This window comes from Artibeus jamaicensis, unplaced genomic scaffold (genome assembly GCF_021234435.1).
Source record: "Artibeus jamaicensis isolate MK-2021 breed Jamaican fruit bat unplaced genomic scaffold, CSHL_Jam_final contig_1132, whole genome shotgun sequence".
NCBI classification, from domain to species: Eukaryota; Metazoa; Chordata; class Mammalia; order Chiroptera; family Phyllostomidae; genus Artibeus; species Artibeus jamaicensis.
Window position 1 is genome coordinate 8,085,407 of NW_026521221.1, and position 19,618 is coordinate 8,105,024.

The 19,618-nt window shown below is 44.3% G+C and overlaps 1 protein-coding gene across 2 annotated transcripts in view; it reads left to right on the forward strand.

Moving 5' to 3' along the window:
• The window catches only part of MAPKBP1 (mitogen-activated protein kinase binding protein 1), a 57,666-nt gene that overhangs the window by 19,899 nt on the left and 18,149 nt on the right, over positions 1-19,618 (forward strand). For both annotated transcript variants that reach the window (XM_037161728.2, XM_037161729.2), the window contains exon 3: positions 9,657-9,748. In XM_037161728.2, coding sequence (XP_037017623.2) covers positions 9,657-9,748 — 92 coding nt within the window. The remainder of the gene's footprint in view (positions 1-9,656; positions 9,749-19,618) is intronic.

Genomic DNA, 19,618 nt, shown 5'->3' on the forward strand with positions numbered 1-19,618 from the left:
AGTCCCAAAGAAGGTAGACCCAAAGAGGAACACACCAAGACACATCATCATTAAGTTACCCAAGGTTAAAGATAAAGAGAGAATCCTAAAAGAAGCAAGAGAAAAGGAGAGAGTTACCTACAAAGGAATTCTCATTAGACTATCAGTTGATTTCCCAAAAGAAACCTTGCAGGCAAGAAGGGGCTGGAAAGAAGTATTTGAAGTCTGTAAAGGCAACCACCTACATCCAAGATTACTCTGTCCAGCAAAACTTCCATTTAAAATGGAAGTGCAGATAAAGTGCTTCCCAGATAAGGTCAAATTAAAGGAGTTTATCATCACCAAGCCCTTATTATATGAAATGTTAAAGGGACTTATCTAAGAAAAGGAAGATAAAAAATATGAACAGTAAAATGACAACAGACTCACAACTATCAACGAATGAACCTAAAAGAAAAGAAAAACAATGAAAACAAAAACTGAGCAACCAACCAGAACAGGAAGAGAATCAGAGAAATGGAGATCACATGGAGGGATTTCAGTAGGGAGGGGGAAGGAAGGAATAGGGGGGAAGGTACAGGGAAGAAGCAGCATGGTTAGTAGGCATAAGTAAATGGGCAGAGATAAAAAATGGTATGAGAAACAGAGGACTCAAAGAACTTACATGTACAACCCATGGATGTGAACTAAGCGGGGGATGCTGGAGGGTTGGGAGGGCCAGGTGGAGGAGCGATAGAGGGGGGAAAATTGGGAAAACTATAATAGCATAATCAATAAAAAATATTTTTAAAAATCTTCATTTGAGGATATGTTTATTGATTTTAGAGAGGAAGGGAGAGAGAGAGAGAAACATCCATGTGAGAAAGAAACATCGATTCATTATCCCCCATATGTGCCCCAATTGGGGATTGAACCTGAAACCTTTTGGTGTATGGGATGATGCTCCAACCAACTAAGCCACCTGGACAGGGCTTCTCTGTTTTGTTTTGTTTTAATTTTTATTTATTTATTTTTAGAGGGGAAAGGAAGGAGAGAGGGAGAGAAATATCAATGTATGTTGCCTCTTGTGCATCCCCTGCCGGGAACTGGCCTGCAACCCAGGCATGTGCCCTGACTGGGAATCAAACCACGATCCTGTGGTTCACAGGCTCGAGCTCAATCCACTGAGCTACACCAGCCAGGACAGGTTTTCAATTTTTGCTTCTGCTTCTGGCACCCCCATTATTTGAATTGTTGGTATGCTTGAAGTTGTCCCAGAGGCTCCTTACACTGTCCTCATTTTTTTAAATTCATTTTTTCCTCTAGCTGTTCTGAATGGTCAATTTTTGCTTCCTTATATTCCCAATCACTTTTTGATTCTTGACTTCTCTACTGTTGATTCCCTGTAAATTATTCTTCATTTTATTTAATGTCCTTCATTTCTGACTGGTTCTTTTTTGTGGTTTCCATGTTATGGTTTTTATGTTGAAGATCTCTCTAAATTAATCTACTCTTCTTCTAAGTTCATTGAGCATTCTTATAACAAGTGTTTTGAACGCTGCATCTAGTAGATTGCTTGTCTCCATTTTGATTAGTTCTTTTTCTAGAGTTTAGTGCTGTTCTTTGATGTGGGACCTGTTTCTTTGTCTTCTCATTTTGTCAGTCTTCCTATGTTTGTTTCTATGTACTAGGTAGAACTGTTGTGTCCCCCAGACTTAGTAGAGTGGCCTAATATAGTAGGTGTCCTGTAGGATCCAGTAGCACAGGCCTTCCTATTCACCTGAGCTGGGCACGTCAGGTGCTCCTCGTCCTCACCCTCCTTCCCCATTTGGTCTGTGTACACCCTCCTGTTGTAGTGGAGCATTGATTGCTGTTGGCATGTCAATGGGAGGGATTAATCCTCAAGACAATCGGCCTCAAGGACTGGCTGTGACCACCAACCCACTGTGGAGGATCAGCTGTGCAACAGCCCACCCCACAGAGCAGGACTTACCTCAGTGGGGCTCTGGTGCCCACTGAGTCGGCCCCTTGAGTGTGTTGCTTGTTGGGTGGTGCTTGAATGTGGTCTGAAGTTGTCCACTGGGTGGGCTGCTCTGGGGCCTCCTGGGAGGTGCAGGCAAAGGTCAGCCACTGCCTGCGTTCTGCCAGGGGCTACCAGGCATGAGCTACAAAGCAATCTGCGGGTTGCTGCTACTCGTGCTGGGTTTGGAGGTGCCCAGATGAGGCCAGGATGTGAATGAAGGCTGCTAGTGCCAGGCCTGGGGCCACTTAGTGAGGTACAGGTCATACTGAAGCCAGATGCTGCTTGTTTGAGAGATTTTAGGAAAGTCTGAAGCATGAGCCAAGACAAGCCATTTGTGTGGAAAAGCCACTGGAAACAGCTTTTGTGGGTCCACAAGTTGGTGGGGTGGGGTCTCAGGGAATCATCAGGGCTGGGTGAACAGTGTGAGCCAGGTTGATGGAGACTCACATATGGCACCTGCCTGCTAGCTTTGTCAGGGAGGGCTGAGAAGAAGAACAGTGGCCTCTGCCAGCATTTCTGTCTGGAAGAAACCTGCCCATTGATGTCAGACAGTTCAGTTCCTCCCTGTGTATTCCTGGTGCTATTTGAGCTGCTGCCCCAGCGCTGAAACTCAGAATCTGAGTAAGTCTGTTCATGGGCCCTTTAAGAGCAACTGCCTGGGTTTCGCTCGGCCATAATCCTCTCTGGTTTTTATAGCCAGAAGTTCGAGACATCTCTTTTTGGCACTGGAACCCTGGGCTGGGGGTTCCGGTTTAGGGCTGGGACCCTTGCTCCTCAGTGGCGGATCTCCACAGCCCAGATATTCCTCCCGATTTTTATTTGCCACACGTGGGTGTGGGGCAGCCTGCTCCACATCTCTGCCCATCCTACCAGTCTCAGTGTGGCATCTTCTTTATCTCGTAGTTGTTGGACTTTTCTCAGCTAGATTTCAGGTGATTCTGAATAATGGTTGTTCTGTAGTGTAGTTGTAGTTTAAATTTTTTTTGTTATTCACTGATTTTTAGAGAGGCGGAGGGAGGGAGATAATGACATTGACTTGTTGTTCCACTTATTTATGCATTCATTGGTGTATTCTTATATGTTCCCTAACCAGGGATTGAACTTGCAACCTTGGTGTATGTGGGTGATGCTCTGACCATCTGAGCTACCCACCAGGGCTAGTTGTATTTTTGATGGGGCTGTGGGAAGAGGTGAGTACCACATTTACCTGTACCACCCTCTTGACTGTGAATTCAGCTTTTTTCCTATAGGGTCTCTTCCCTCAGTTTCCTCAAATGATGCTTGAGGCCAGAATCTCACACTAGTGGGCTTGCTGATATAGTATTCAGGAGGGGCTAGGCCACTGGTTCTCAAAGTGTGGTCTGAGGACCTCTGGTATCCCTCAAACCCTTTGAAGGAATATATGAGATCCCCCTTTTCCAATTACATATGCAAATGAGGCCAGATTTTCTTAATGTTCAACTAGAATGACATATCACAACAGGTTGAATGCAGATGCAGGTATGAAAATCTAGCTGTTTTCTGGTAAGCGAGACATAAAGAGATTTGCAAAACTATTAAACAGTGCCACTCTTCTCACTAATTTTTTTTATTTTGGAAAAGTTATTTTTAATAAAAGTATAAAAGTGTTATGTTAGCATACATTGGGTTTATTGTTATTCTAATGAGTTAACAAAATATTTAAATATATACATCATAATTTCTAGTGTAGTAAACATTGATAGAAATAACCTCTGTGTAAACAAACAAAAGCTCTTTGGGGTCCTTGATAATTTCTATGAGTATACCAAGGGAAGAAACCAAGCAGTGTAAGAGACCAGATGTGTGAAAATTGCTGGGCTAGGTCATACTCTGATAAAATCACCCAAAATCTCCTTGAACAGGTAGTTATTTCTTGCTCACATTTAGATTTAGTGTGGGCCATCGCGGGGGCTCTGTTCATAAGAGTTACCTCAGGGCCCAGGCTAGGGAGCCCTGTCTCATCACCTGCTGCCATGTTTAGCAATCAGAAGAAGTGATAGACACGGTGATTCTTGAAAGCTTCCACTGGGAGTGTCATGTCAGAGTATCATGAAAATGTGTGGCCTTATAAGCACCTAAGTGAGAAACCTAAATTAAATAAAAACATATACTCTTGAGCCTTTGTACCCTTTCCCTCCCACATTGCTGGGTCATCCAGTGTCAGTGAAAGGGCTTGAGGATGAGAAGAGAAGCCAGATGTGTGAATTATTGAAGTATGTTGCTCTTGAGGTACTGAACTCCATACCCCATCCTGGACTATATCTTTACTCTCTTTTTAACATTTACCATGCAATGTTTAAAACATATGATAAAAACAATAGGGAATATCAGAATGAACAATTATGTGACCATTATCAGCTTAAGAAACAAATTTCTTAAACTCCCTATGTGTTTCTCCTCATCTGGATGTGTTCTTTCTGTTACGACCAGTTTTTAGATACTTTGTGGAGAGCAATTCTGTTGGCTTGAAAAACCACAGTTTTGCTGGTCTTCTCAAGTCTGTTATTTCACTGTTTCTAAAGCCTCTGCCATACATTCATTCACTCATCAAATATTTATCAAGTGTCTGTTGTTTGCCCAGCATTGTGTAAATTATGCTCTAGGGATACATCAGTGAGGAATAACTCCTTGCCCTCAAGTAACTTATATTCTGATGGAGAAGACAGACAATAAGTATGTTGATAGAGATATAATCAATGTCAGGTCACTGCCTGAGTCTTAAGTGCTATGAAGAATAATAAAGCAGAGGCCTGGCTGGTGTGGCTCAGTGGATTGAGCGCCAGACTGTGAACCAAGGGGTTGCCAGTTCGATTCCCAGTCAGGGCACATGCCTGGGTTGCGAGCCAGGTCCCCAATAGGGGACACACCAGAGGCAACCACACATTGATGTTTCTTTCCCTCTCTTTCTCTCTCACTTCCACTCTCTAAAAATAAATAAAATCTTTTTTTTTTAAGTAGGCTAAGTTGGGTATAGCCCCAAGTGAATTAGCTGTGTGAATATTTGAGATAAGAGTATTTTAGTCCAACAAATAGCACATGCAGAGTACCCGAGGTTAGCTGGAGGTGCCTAAGGCATCCTTGGTGGTTGGGGTAGAACGAGTGAGAAGGAGAGTGTGGGAAATGAGGCCAGAGAGGTAGCCAGAGGACTGATGATTTAGGGTAAAGTATTGGTATTTGTGTTTGAACTTAAGGATGGGAAGCCATTAGAAGAGTTTGAAGGCCCTGGCTGGTGTAGCTCAGTGGATTGAGTGCGGGCCTGCAAACCAGACAATTGCGGTTCGATTCCCAGTCAGGGCACATACCAGGGTTGCAGGGTGGTTCCCTGCAGGCCAGTTCCCAGCAGGGGATGCATGAAAGGCAACCATACATTGATGTTTCTCTCCCTCTCTCCTTCCCTTCCCCTCTAAAGATAAATAAATAAAATCTTTTTTAAAAAAATCACCTGACACAAATTAAAAAGAAAAAGAAGAAGAGTTTGAGCACAGTAATGACATGATCTCTTGTATATTTTAAAAGAATCACTGTGGCCTGTCATGTTGGAAGAAGACTGTAGGGGGCAAAGTCTGAAGCAGAGAGAATGCATGGGAGTTACAGCCACAGACCAAGTGAAATAATAGTTGCTTGAACCTAGTGGTGTGTTGGTAAATGTTTATGGGCTCTCTGAGGGAAAAACAAAGAACTCTGATATGTAGTGTTTGCTGATTTCTATGGTGTAAGTGTTCCCACCATGGTGATTTTAAGCTAGCAATGTGCTGCCATTGAATGTGGAAGTGGGAAAATATGTGCACAGTCAGCTCTCATGGGCCAATGCAAGCTGGCTCCAGCATGGAATTTGGGTGCCTTTACCCTGTGGTGTGTTTGCAGGGAGGGTCCAGGTTTGTCTTCATTTTCTAGGGTGGATGGAAACCATACCATGTTTTTGGAAAGAAAGGATATGGAAAAGGTTATGAGAGGGAGGGAGTTAGTTTACTAAGTCCATTGTGCTGGAGCCTTGCAAAATAAGCATAGATGTTGGAGGCCTTGCAGGAGCTCTGAACTCAGATCCTTTGAAAGTGAAGCTCAGCCCAAAACCTCCTTGCAAACAGGAAGCTGGTTTGAGTTAGAACATAAAATAAAAACCAGCTGATGCCCCTGAATGTTTTTCCCCTCCTCTTCCCTACTCCACGGAGCCAAAGGAAACTGCCTTCCCCCACTACCCCCTTGCTTAGCTAGTTGCTCCGAAAGCCAGAAAAAGCCAAATGCCACAAATCCTTTGAAAGTAAGCCAAGTTTTGAACCTAGGCAAACTCCTGCCCGCAGGGTTTCCTAGCCTGGATGTCTCTACACTGCTGTGAATCCTAGGAGGAAAGTGACTAGGGAACAGAAAGGTGCCAGAGATAAGAGCCTGGAACCTAGTCCTAGTGGAAAGAGATGGCCTGTAGCAGGGTTTCTCAAACTGTAGCTTCCAACCATTTTGTAGGTCATGAAATCAATAAAGTGGGCTCTGGCCAGAATTATTTTTGAATGAAATAGAATATAATAGAAAATGGAATATTATATTACCAATTACATACAGTACTACAGGCACTAAAAGTAACTGATGCTTTGTGAAACTTTTATTTCAGTTTTAGGCACATGCACGTACATACCTGTGTGGTACCTACTGTGTCATGATATAAGATGTGTTTCTTTTTGTGAGTCATGGTTAAAAACCTTTGATGAATGCTAGTCTTTAGGATCTGAGCAACTCATTTCTCCTTCCTGCTTTAGACTACTGGTGAAAGGTTTAAGCTAGTTTCAGAATTAATTCTCTATGGAACTACATCATCTACCCACAAAACACCCACCCAAATTCCATCAGAGGGGAGGGAAGCTGAGAACTAACAGACTGGTGTGACCCTTGGGACCAAGCTAAGGCAGATGGAAGGACTGATGCAAATTTGAATCTAAAAGATTTGTCTGAAATCAGATTAGCTTGAAGAAATAGGACCTGAGCGGCCTTTTAGCTTACTGCATTTGATTTTATGATCTTTCCCGTCTGTGTGGGTAATATGGTCTCAGGCTTCTCTCTGTCTCCTCTGCAGTGGGCAGTTGGTACAGCAGAAATGTCCCTGAGTGCCCCTTCCTCTGGGATAGCCAGAGGCACAGTGCCATGATAGGAGTGGCACCCTGATCTGAGTGTCCCCCACATTTCCTCAGGGTTATTTTGTGCTCTCCTGCCAGAGCCTGGTGCCAGGCCATGGTGGTCATTGAGAATGTATTGCCCTGCCCTAACTGGTGTGGCTCAGTCAGTTGGGCATCAGCCCACCAGGCGAAAGGTAGCTGGTTCCATTCCTGGTTAGGACACAGGTCTGAGTTGTGGTCTGGCCCCCTGCTGGGGCAGGAACAAAAGATAACTGATTAACATTCCTCTTACACATTGATGTTTCTCCCTCTTTCTTTCTCCCTCCTTTACCCTCTCTCTAAAAATAAATAAATAAAATCTTTTAAAAATGTTTTAAAGAATGTATTGCCCTACCCTGGCCAGTGTGGCTTGGTTGGAGCATCATCCTATAAACTGAAGGGTCACATGTTTGATTCCCAGTCGGGGTACACGCCTGGATGCAGGTTCAGTCCCTGGTTAGGGTGGATACAAGAGGTAACCAATTGCTGTTTCTCTCCCTCCCTCTAAAATTAATAAAAGCATGTGCTCAGGTTAAAAAAAGAGAGAGGAGAGAGAATGTATTGAGGGTTCCTTTCTTCAGGAAGGATTTTGGTGTTAAGGAGACTATAACTGCCGTGCCTTCCAGTGCTTTGACAAAACCTCAGATGTATGGCCTTCTGGCCAAGTGGCAGTGATTTCATATTGTTGGAGTGTGACCAGTGTAAAAGTTTGCTGTGGCTGAACCAAGAAAGAAGGCATATGGAGATTTCTACAGAAAGTATGAATTCATGAAAGGTTTTGAGGAGATGAGCAAAGCTGGTGTCTTTCAAAGTCTAAAGTGATTTCTAAATGTAAAGAATTTCTTTGGGTTGAGTTTCATGGAAATTTGTCACTGACCTGTGTTCCTGAGCTATGAAACATTTTGGGGGCTAGGGAATAATTTTTCTTAATAAATAAGCAACCAACAAATTTAAAAAATGTATTGAGCAGGCTAAAGTTAGTTTATCCCACACTAGGTTTAGTGCCTCAGACAGATGCAAGAGTAACTGACAAATTTGGTGCTTGACAGGAGGCTGTGGGTCGGTATGGTGCCCTAGAACTCATCTGCCTCTCTATGAGTACACTGAGAATTCAGTTCACCTACCCAAGCAGCACAGAAGACTCTTAGGGACATTTCTGGGAGATAGGTTTTAACTATAATGTCCCAAGAGACTTTTTTTGGTCATTGGTATCCACAGGGCATTTCTTTCCAACCTAATTTAAACTAAAATGGTCCTTGGAGATAAGAATTTAAACAGGCCCTCTAGGAGCACTTCAGATTCTCCACTTAGGACAGTAAGAGAGGAGTGACCCTTAAACTGCCCTAATTGATTTTAGGCTTCCCCTCTCTGGAAACTGACCCGGACTAGGAGTAGATCACCCTGCCACAGGTACGAACACCCATGAAGTGTTTCTGGTTCACACCACCCTCCTAGGGCCTCCAAGATTCTTAATAGAGTACAGTCTCGCCTGTTTACTTGGCCACTGAAATCCAGAAACCCCTTTCTCTGAGCCAGTGAACACCAAGGACATTGCCGAGGAGGCCCAGTGCAGGAAGTCCAGATAGTACTAGAGAAGACTGGACCTGGAGTGACAAGCAAGACATTCTGTAGCAGGGGTTAAGGTTCAGTGACTAGCAAGAGGTTACAGGGCAGTCTGAATCTCACATGGTGTCATCTGGCAGGAAGACTAGTAAACTAATTTGAGGTTAGACCAACATGTGCCCTGGGGACTACAGACATGTGGGGTAACAATAGTGATGATGAGAGTGATGGTAAATATCTTGTGTGGCCATGTCCTCTCAGTCTCTCAACACTTTACACATGCTTGCCTTTCATCTCTGTGGGAGTTGTGGCTTAATAATAATAATTAGAATACTCTGAGCATCTGTGCTTTGCAAAACACAGCATTAAGTGTTTTGCACTTGTTTCTGCCTCCGAGGCTCTCGTCTGTATGAACTGGCAGACATTTGGGTGGGGTGGAGTTCTCTGCTGGAGGGGAAGAACGTGATGGAATGCAAAGATCAGGGATATTATAGTCACCTAGTTGATACCTAACATTTTTCTGATTCTTGGTAGATCAGAGTGGACTTTCTTTCATGCCTGTCAAGGCACGAAGATCAGTGACCTCCCCTGAGTCTCATGTATCCAAGTAGCCAGGCTGGGGACCCAAAGTTTTATAGTGTATACAGAACCTTTCTGGGTTGGGGGAGTACTTTATCCTCTGGCTATGAGCAGAGCTTTAACCCCTTCATTTTCATTCCGATGGTGCCAGCGGATTGAGCCCTCTTAAAAGCCAGTAATGTACACTGGCTTTTCCCCATGTGATCAAGGGACCTGTGGCCCGAACAGAACCTGGAAAAGTCAGTAGCCCATTCTGAAGACATGCATCAGGAAAGTAGTCAGGACTATAGGGTGGTCCAGAGTACCTTCAGTACCTCCTTTCCAACCCTATTCTGTCCATACCATGTCACTTTTCTGTCTTGCTCTAACAGGTGACCTTGGAGAAGGTGCTTGGAATAACAGTGTCTGGAGGCAGAGGACTTGCCTGTGACCCCCGATCCGGTTTAGTTGCCTACCCAGCTGGGTAAGTATCTTGGAAGAGTTCTTATTGCATGGGAGTTTATAGCCATGCTAAACCAGTCGGGATGGGCAGGGGCTTTCTGTTATCCTCTGGGAGATACATCCAGATTAATGTTTTGGTGCCATTTTTGTAAAGGAAATATAGGGCCAGGTAGAGGCTCTGGCTTTTTGGCCGTCCATACCTACCCACACATATAGATTGACATTGTAGGTTATACACAGCTCCCAATACCATCTTTAATATCTACCTTGTAGTAATTCTTAAAAACAGCTTTACCGAGATGTAATTCATATACCGTATAACTGGCTCATTTAAAATGCACAGTTCAGCCCTGACCAGTGTGACCCAGTTGGTTGGGTCTTGTCCTGTAAAGCAAAAGGTCGTCACCAGTCCGATTCCTGTTCAGGGCATGTGCGTGGGTTGCAGGTTCAGTCCCTAGTTGGGGGCTGTACTGCAGGTTTAATTCAGTCCCCAGTCAGAGGCAGCCAGTCAGTGTTTCTCTTGCATGTCGATGTTTCTCTCTCTCTTTCTGCTTCCCTTCCCCTCTCTCTAAAAATAAGTAAATAAAATCTTTTAAAAATACAATAAAATGCACAATTCAGTGGTTTTCAGTGTATACACGGAGTTGTGCAACTATCACCACAATCAGTTCTAGAACATTTCCATCACCCTGAAAATCAGTCATTAGCACTCACTCTCCATTTCCCCCTAAGATATATCTCTAGCCTTGGGCAACAACTAACCTGTGTTCTGTCTGTATAGATTTACCTATTCTGGATATTTCATAGAAATGGAATTGTATGATATTTGGCCTTTTGTGACTGGCTTTTTTCATTTAGCATAATGTTCTCATGGTTCATACATGTTGTAGCAGGTATCAGCACTTCACACTTCATTCATTTTTATGGCCAAATAACCTTCCGTTAAAGATAAAATACCACATTTTATCTCTTCATCAGTTGATGAGCATTTTGGCTATTAATGAAAAATGCTGCTCTGAACATTTGACTGCTCTAGTCACTTGGAGAGATGTCATTGCCACAGAGGAAGAGCAGGGTTCTGGGCTGGTGCTTCTTTCCCTTGCTGCTTTTTCACTCCTCCACTCCTACAGATAAGAAGCCCTTAATCATTTTTTTAGGCTGTTGCAGGAGTGTTTCTTTTGGAGGCTTGGAGCCCCTCTTGCTTCTGGTTCTGTCAGCTTCTGTTCCAGCTGCTGGGCACAGGAACACAAAACTGGGAAGGCCCGCTGCTCTCCCCCTCTTGCCCCACCCTCAACTTGGGAATGCCAAGTTCCCCACTGTGAGTGGCATAGCAGCTTGTATAAATTCTGTACCAGATATATGATTTTCTTAGTTTTATCATCTCATCAAGAAAGCTACCTTATTCTGTGCTAGGCACTTTGTTAAGCGTTTTATAGGAATTGTTTTATTTAACACTCAGAGCAGTCCTGTGAGATTGGAATTGTTACCATCCTGTAATTTAGAAACCAGGATTCAAAGTGCTTAAGTAGTTTGCTCAAGGTCACACAGCTAGTATCTGTATTGGGATTCCAACTCAAGCAGTCTTGACTATAAAGCTGTTTCAAAATGGGGCAAGACCGGACTTTCTGCTCATTTTTAAAAGCTGCTTTTCTCCTAAGCTGTCTACTTACCATTTGAATGAAAAATGCCCAATTTCTGGGTAACTCCATCTGTGTCAAGGAGACTTCTGCCCTTGGGTTCTGGGGTCAGTGTCTCTCCTGAGTGGTCCTCTGGCATTTGCTGTCTGGTGGAGATGTGGTGGGAGCTGCACTGGCTCTGCCCTGCAGAGCCTGAAGTGGCTTCCTTCTCCCTCTCCAGAAGCAAGTTGGTGAATGACTGCTGTTGCTGGATACCCTGTGCAGCCTGTCTCAGGGGAATTCCACTTGTGCCTGCCTCTGCATGGGAAAGCTAGGTTCCTTCTTGTTGGAGGTGTGGCTGGGGCTGGCTAGGAAAGGCTCGGGCTTCTGCTCAGTGCATGCTCAGCCCTGTGTCCCTGCCCTTGGAATTGTGGAGCCCTGCAGCCTCTCTCTTCCCTGTACACCCCCCGGGCCCCAGGCCTGGCGCCTTTAAGGGTGTGTGCTTCTGTTTAAGGGCAGGTCCCAGCCTGGCTCTTGTGCCTACCAGTCATTATGCTTTCAGGCGTTGTATGGAAGATTCCGGGCTGTAACCTCTGGTAGATTTCCTCAGTGCGCTTGTCTTGGGCCAGTCCTGGGCACTGCCCCAATCCCCTGACCCTTTGATTTCCTAGAACTCTGAGTCTTCTCTTTGCAAGTGGCCCCTTTCTGGTTGTTTAGTTTTGCTCTGTGCTAAAGCTCCCTGGTGTGCCTCTGGGGTAACTGGGGGCCACCAAGGTCTATGCCAGCCAAGCAGGCTCTTTACCTCCTTCCCTCTCTTCCTTTTTCTTCCTATTTGGTGATCCAAACACCCTCACCCTCACCCCGCTCTCTCGTTCCTACTGAGAGCTTGTTGCTCAAGTAGCAGCTCAGGTATCCTAGAAACAAGAAGAGAAACAAAGCTCAGAAAATTCTCCCAGAGGCCTAGAGACACATATCAAACCAAAACAAAATTTTCTGAAAGGAAATGAAACAGGTCTGGGAGGGCAGGGTGGAGGGGGATGTGTGTCAGGCAGAGATGGGCTGAGGTTTCTGGGCAGAGAACCCCCCTGCGTTTTAGTGGCTCCAGCATCTCTTCTCCCGAGTTCTCCTTTTGCTGTTATTTTCCCCACAGGAAGCCTGCCCCCCACCTGTCACACTTTAAGCCCCCCCTGCCCTTGGAGACCAGGCTAGTCCCCAGGTAGACTTGTCGAAGGACTCAGTTCAGTTGAACTCCCACGACTGACTTGGGCCCCTTTCCTGGCTGGCTTGGTAGAGAATTTAGGGGCCTGAGAGCCCTGCACACCCCCTGTTGCTACTGTGGGGCCAGTCAGTTCTAAGAAGGGCCCCCACTGCCAGGGCCTGGCCTGGGTGAATGCCATGGGCAGAGGAGCTACTGGAGTGGGAGGTCACCGGGAAAGGTGACTGGCCCCATCCGGCAGCCGAGAGACCTCTTGGTAGCTTTAACTAGGGGGGAGGAGGAGGGGAACCACAGCTCTCTCAAAAAGGCCCTTTACTTACTCAGCCCATGTTGGAATTTATGCTGAGGTCCCCATTTCAAAGCACTGGACTGGGCATGAAGCCACAGAATCTCCTCTTGAACTGTTTTCTGGCGACATCTGAGCTGAAGGAGCATAGAACTGCCCTTCTTATTCTCTGTGGCAAGCCCCACGTCCAAGGGCTGTGGAGAGATCGGGTGAACCTGAGAGAAGAGAATGCTTGACTTGGTGCCCTGAGGGACGGGCTCACTACTTTTGTGGGGTTTAGGTTCAAGAAGGGTAAGCAGACAGTAAGCATGTAAACAAATAAATGAGCAAGAGAATATCAGAGAGTCGAAAGTGTTCTAAGAATAAAACTGGATGATGGAAGAATCACCATGTGAAGGTCAACACCAAAGAGTCCCAGGTGGAGGAAACCTCAGGTACAAAGGTCCCAAGGTTAGGAGGGGTACACTCACTTGCTTGAGGAACTGAACACTAGCCATGGTGGCTAGACCACATGACTGAGAGTACGGAGGCTCTGACAGTACTACTGACCTGGCTTATACATCTTGCAGCTCACAGAGATTCACCTCTTGCCCTGGAAGAATATATGTTTAGAGTCCACAGAAAGAAGTGTATGCGTAGCTCTGTACCAGTGGCCATGTTATTCACCAGGGTATTACCAGGTCTTTTCTCATGCTTTGGTGGCAGTGAGGTGGTGGAGGCTGGCAGGGTTCATAAAGTATCCCAGAAACAAAGATGCCAGTGGGTCTCATGGCCTGGCCTAAGAGGGTTACTTATTTGGAAGGCTTTGGAGTCCGGGTATCTAAAGAGAACCACAATCAAGGATGCCCTGGGAAACATTCTAGACTCATTATCTCTTCAAATGATTAAAGCTATAAGATTTTCCCTTTGGGGGTGAATCTGGAGGGACAGTTTATAATTGCATACCTGATGTGGACCCTCATGAGTCACTGGTACCCAGCAAGTCCTATATGGGATGCTGTGGTTGGGGTGCCCCGCTGCAACTGCTGCCTTCCTGGATAGGCCTGCCCTTGTTCTCAGTGCACCAGAGGATTCTTCAGGAAGATGTGTAGGAGCACCATGCTGGTTACTTTGCACATGATCTTCAGTCTTAGCAATTCTTTGAGGTAAACATTATTATTATTGTTTTATAGATGAGAACATTGACTTTCAGAGAAGTTAAGGATTATGTCCAATATCACATAGTGTGTTAGCAGACAGGTCTTTAAGCCCAGTTCCCTTGTTTCTGTCATCACTCTGCCCTTGAGTATCAGTGCCTCCTAAAAGTCTGAGGTGGGGAAAATCATGGACTAGCTCTGGGTCCCTTGTTTACAGTTTTGTTACTTAGGAGGTTCCTCAGAAATTGGAACTTTGAGATCTGGTAGCTAGAGAAATAAAGATTTATTCACTCATTTAGAAACATTTATTGAGTGCCTATCTTCTAGGCCCTGGGGATGTAGTAGTAAACAAAACAGAAGAAAATACCATCTTCACAGAGCTGGCAATCTACTGGTGAAGGTAGATCCCTTCCCCCCAAGAAAGTAAACTATAGAGAATATGACAACTTGATATGTGCTATGGAAAATATACAAGCAATGAACAGTGAAAGGGAATGGGGGTGGGGTATGAGGTTGTAATGTTAAATAGGGCTGGAGTGTGATGTTTGAGCAAATCTTGAGGGACCTTTGTTGTGCTTCTGTGAGTCACCTGATTTTACCTAGTCTGAAAGAAGAAACTGTGAAACACAGGATCTCTGCTTGAACCTTCTGTGTCTTGCTCCCTGTATGTCTGCTGCATTCATTGCTTGACTCAGGGTTCATTTGTTTCTGCCTTCCGGAGGATAGGGAGTGATAGGAGGCAGGCCACGTGGGAACGTTGGGCTCTTTGTGATGGCAGCAGGCCTGGACCTGTCCAGGGGAGGTGGTTGTTGAGGGCCGGCCTTTCCTGATTCAGAGAAGTCCCTGGGCAGTGGGCCCAGTACCTGGTACTGGAGCTCCATGTGATGCCCCAGCTGAGGCCTGAGGAACTGAGGCCTCACTGTCTTCCTGTGAGAGTGAGCAGTCTCCCTGCACCTGCACCCTGGGGTTCTGAATTATGGTACTCAACTGGCTGGGCGAGCCCAGCCCTTGACATATTGAGGATTGCAGCCAGCACTGCTGCAAGGGCCTTGTGAAGATGACTGCCTGCTGTGCTGGGCTGTGTCAAGGGACTCGGAGGCCAAATATTGATGCAAACTGAGCTCCACCTTCTCTCCCTAGTGGACTAAGGAGCTTGCTCAGAGAACTGGGGGGCTCCCACATCAGTGTTTTGATCTGTTCTTTTGAGAGGACCTCAATAGGCTGGGCATAGGGGGAACCTTGGATGTCTTTGCCAAGTTCTGTCCTCACTCCATCATCTGCATTATTGTCCCCACAAGTGTGACTGTGGGTTGGTGTCTTTCTTCCTCTTTCTCCATGTTGGAAGGTTTCCAAATTTGAATAATTAGAAGTAAAAATTTCAGCTTAAGGATCTACTTCTGTGTGTTCCCCTCCCTTGTTTAACTCTTTCACTCCACAGTTGAGAGTTTTTCAGGTTATACTATGTGTGTGGGCGGGATGGATGTTAGAAAAGGGAAGAAGTGCCTAGTAGCCAGTTATCTTTCTCTATTTTGTGTTTTTATACACACACCTGCACACCTTCGCCTTTTCCTTCCACTATGGAGTTTAACTGAAGGGAAGGAGGAAACAGAAGATGTTGTGGTCCAACAAAACTCAGCATTTGTGTGCAGTTACTTGCAAAGTGTTTTAAGCAGTGTGATGCATTGCCCTTGAAGGTCACGATGCTGCTTTGGGGCAATAGGTTTAAAGGAAAATTCAAAAGCTTACCATAGAGTCCCCATCACCTACTTGTGTTTTGGATTTGGAATGCTATTGGCTGGAATATGCATTGAGTCAGTTCAAGTCAGATCAGCTCTCAGCTGAAGCCTTCTGCCATGGTTTATCTGTAGCTGATCAGAAAGTTAGGTAACCTGTAACCACTTAGACTAGAAGCCATTGCTAGAGAAAAGAGCTGGCAGAGGGCCTCTTCAACAGGTCAGCACAGATAGGGAGAAAGTTCAGCTAACATCAGCCCAAAAACTTGCTGGGCTGTTCATGATGGTGGCAGGTTGGGGGTGCATCATCTAATTTTTCATATATTGAATAGAGTATAAAATCTAAATATTTAAATCTGTGAACTTTGAACTATAATTGCTGTAGTTTTCATTGTGCTTGTTCAGATATCCAAAAATTCTGTCACCTAAATCAGGCATGTGCCCTATGTGGGAATTGAACTGGCGATCCTTTTTGCCTAAATCCTTATTTCCTCATAGTGCCCCAGTCCTCTTTCCTTCTTCTCAAAGGCTCTTGCCCTTAGCACCCTGAACATTAGGTCAGTGTGCTTCCTGGGTTTCAACTTCAGTTTTTTGGTTTTTTAAGATTTTATTCATTTATTTGCTTATTTTTTTTAGAGAGGAAGGGAAGGAGAGAGGGAGAGAAACATCAATGTATGGTTGCTTCTGGTGCATCCCCTTCTGGGAACTGGCCTGCAACCCAGGCATATGCCCTGATTGGTAATCGAACTGCGATGGTCTACTTTGCAGGCCCGCACTCAGTCCACTGAGCTATACCAGCCAGGGCAACTTCAGTTTTGTTTTTTGTTTTTTTTTTTAATTTATTGATTTTAGAGAGAGACAGAGAACAACATCGATTTTTGTTGTTCCACTTATTTATGCACTCATTGGTTGATTTTTGTACATGTCCTCACTGAGGATTGAATCCACAACCTTGTTGTAATGGGATGATGCTTTAACTAAGCTACCCAGTCAGGGTAACAAGTTTTCTCTTCTTTCCCCTACTTATTCCACTCTGCTTTTCTTAGGGCACTACTTCTTGTATCCTGCCTCTTTTGATTTAGTTGAATGGACTTGAAGAAATTACCTCACTGCTCTGAACTCATTTCTCCATCTATAAGGTGGGGGTAACTGTACCAGTGCCCCAAGGTTGTTGTAAGGATTGGGTAAGACCAGATGTCTGAGTTACTTAGCAGAGTACCTGCTACATAGAAAGTGCCTGATACATGGTAATAACTCTTACTGGGCTGTGTAAAGAGCAGAAGATCAGTTACTTAAGGAAGTGGATGCCTTCAGGTTTAGAGTTCATTGAAACGCTCATGTGATGCTTTTTAACTTAGGAGATGTTACTTCTGTTATTTTTCCATGTTTCTGTCCTAGATAATTAAGATAGTTTTTCCCTCAATATTTCCTCTTCCTTTCCTTGCTACCTTCCAAGCTTATCATCTCCTAAGTCTATGAAACTGCAGCTATTTTCTATCCCCAACCTCAACCCAACTCTTCTTTCCTGGCTGCCTTCCCAGAACAAAATATAAAGCCTCCTTTAAAGTTTTTTTTAATCATTACTCGCTCTGGCTGGTGTGGCTCAGTGGATTGAGTGCCAGGCTATGAACCCAAAGGTCACTGGTTCGGCTGCCGGTCAGGGCACATGCCTGGGTTGTAGGCCAGGTCCCCAGTTGGGGGCATGTGAGAGGCAATCGATTGATGTATCTTTTCATACATTGATGTTTCTCTTACTGCTTTCTCCCTCCCTTGCCTTCTCTCTAAAAATAAGTAAGTAAAATATTTTTTTAAACAAGTTTTTACTTTTACTCAGCTCCTAAGAGGACTCACCTCCATTCTCCCTCAGGGAAAACCTGATACAATCCCTTAGCACCTTGTTCCCCACAGCTAGGAGCCCCCTTTCATTTCCATGTTCTAGGAGTAGTAATATTAAGATTTGCATTTGTTTGGCTCCTGTTTGTCAAAGAAATCATTTAATATTCAGAGAGGTCCTATGAGCTAAAATCAGGTGTCTGCTTTTTTACAGATAAGGAAACAGGCTTGTGATTTAACCAGGGTCACTAGATGTACATGGCAGAACAAGGACTCAAACTGTAGTCTCTGACTCCAAACCCACAACATCCCTATTGCCCAACACTGCCTCTGAGGCTCCAGAGGTCCTAGGCTCTCCTTGCATAGAAGATAGGTGAGGCGTGGAGTAGGGAGGAGAACTGATGTACTACAGGACCAAGCTAATGGACTAAGAGATGCATTTATCCTCTCAATAAATGGTTCTTGAACAACTGCAATAGACCATACTCTGCTAAGCCCAGGAGACAAAGTAGTGAACAAAACCAGATCCAGTTCCCACCCTCATAGAATACATAGTCTAATGGGAGAAATTATCAAAACTAAATGTAAAATTGCAGCTGTGATAAATGTCACAAAAGGTTGATACACTGTGCCATGATAGCATATATGGGCCATATAACCTGAGATCTGAAAGAAGACTAAGGGTTAACTAGTTGGAAAAGAGGGAGAAGAATGTTCTAGACAAGGGGAGCAGCTTCTTTAAAGGCCCTGTAGTGGGAGGAGCATAGAAAATTAAAGGGAGTGAACAAATGTGAGAGAGAAGAGAGAACAAGAAATTGAAAATCTTTATGAAAAAATAATGACAGAAAACTTCCCTAACTTGGTGGATAAAATAAATATACAAATCCAGAAATCACAGAGTCCCAAACAAGATGAACCCAAAGATACATCATACCAAGATACACCAAGATACATCATAATTAAAATGCAAAAGGATAAAGACAGAGAGAATCTTAAACATTTTCTTTTCTCTCTTTTTAGAGAGAGGGGAAGGGAAGGAGAAAGAAAGGGAGAGAAACATGGATATGTGAGAGAAACATCAACTGGCTGCCTCTTGTACTCCCCCAGCTGGGGACCTGGCCTGCAACTCAGGCATGTGCCCTGAGCAGGAATTGAACTGGGGACCTTTTGGTCCAAGGGGTGATCCCAACCCACTAAACCACACCAGTCAGGGCCAAAGAGAGAATCTTAAAAGCAGCAAGAGAAAAGGTGTTAGTTACTTATAAGGGAGCTCCCATAAGCTCCCTTATAGCAGATTTGTACTTCTGTCAGTTGGCTTCTCAACAGAAGCTTCACAGGATAGAAGAAATGTGCAAGAGCAATTCAAAGTAATGAAAAGCAAAAGCAAAGACGTACAACCAAGATTACTCTACCCAGCAAAACTATCATTTAGAATCAAATAACGGATAAAGAGCTTCCCAGGCAAGAAAAAGCTAAAGGAGTTCATTACTACCAAACCAGTATTATATGAGATGTTAAAGGGTCTTCTTTAAGAAGAAGCAGCAGCAGCAGCCTTGGCTGGTATGGGTTAGTGGATTGAGTGCAGGCTTGTGAATTAAAGGGTCACTGGTTTGATTCTTAGGGTACATGCCTGGGTTGCAGCCAGGTCCCCAGTAGGGGGTGTGTGGGAGGCAACCACACACTGATGTTTCTCCACCTCTCTTTCTCCCACCTTTCCCTTCTCTCTAAAAATAAATAAAATTTTTAAATTTTATTAAAAAGGAGACCTATGCAAGCAGATCAGGCCAGCACTAAACCTTGATCCATCTATTTTTTAAAAAATAGAAGAAGAAACAAAAGATTAAAAAACAACAATAAAATGCCAATAAAAACATATCTATCAACACTTGAATCTAAAAAACAGAATGAAGAAGTAGAACAGAAACACCGATAGATACGGAGAATGTTTGGGTGGATGCCAGATGGGACAGGGGTTGGGGAGAACGGGTGGAAAAGGTGGAGGAATTAAGAAGTACAAATTGCAGAAATAGATAAAAAAATGTACTTGAAAAGTAACTAAATAAAATTTATTA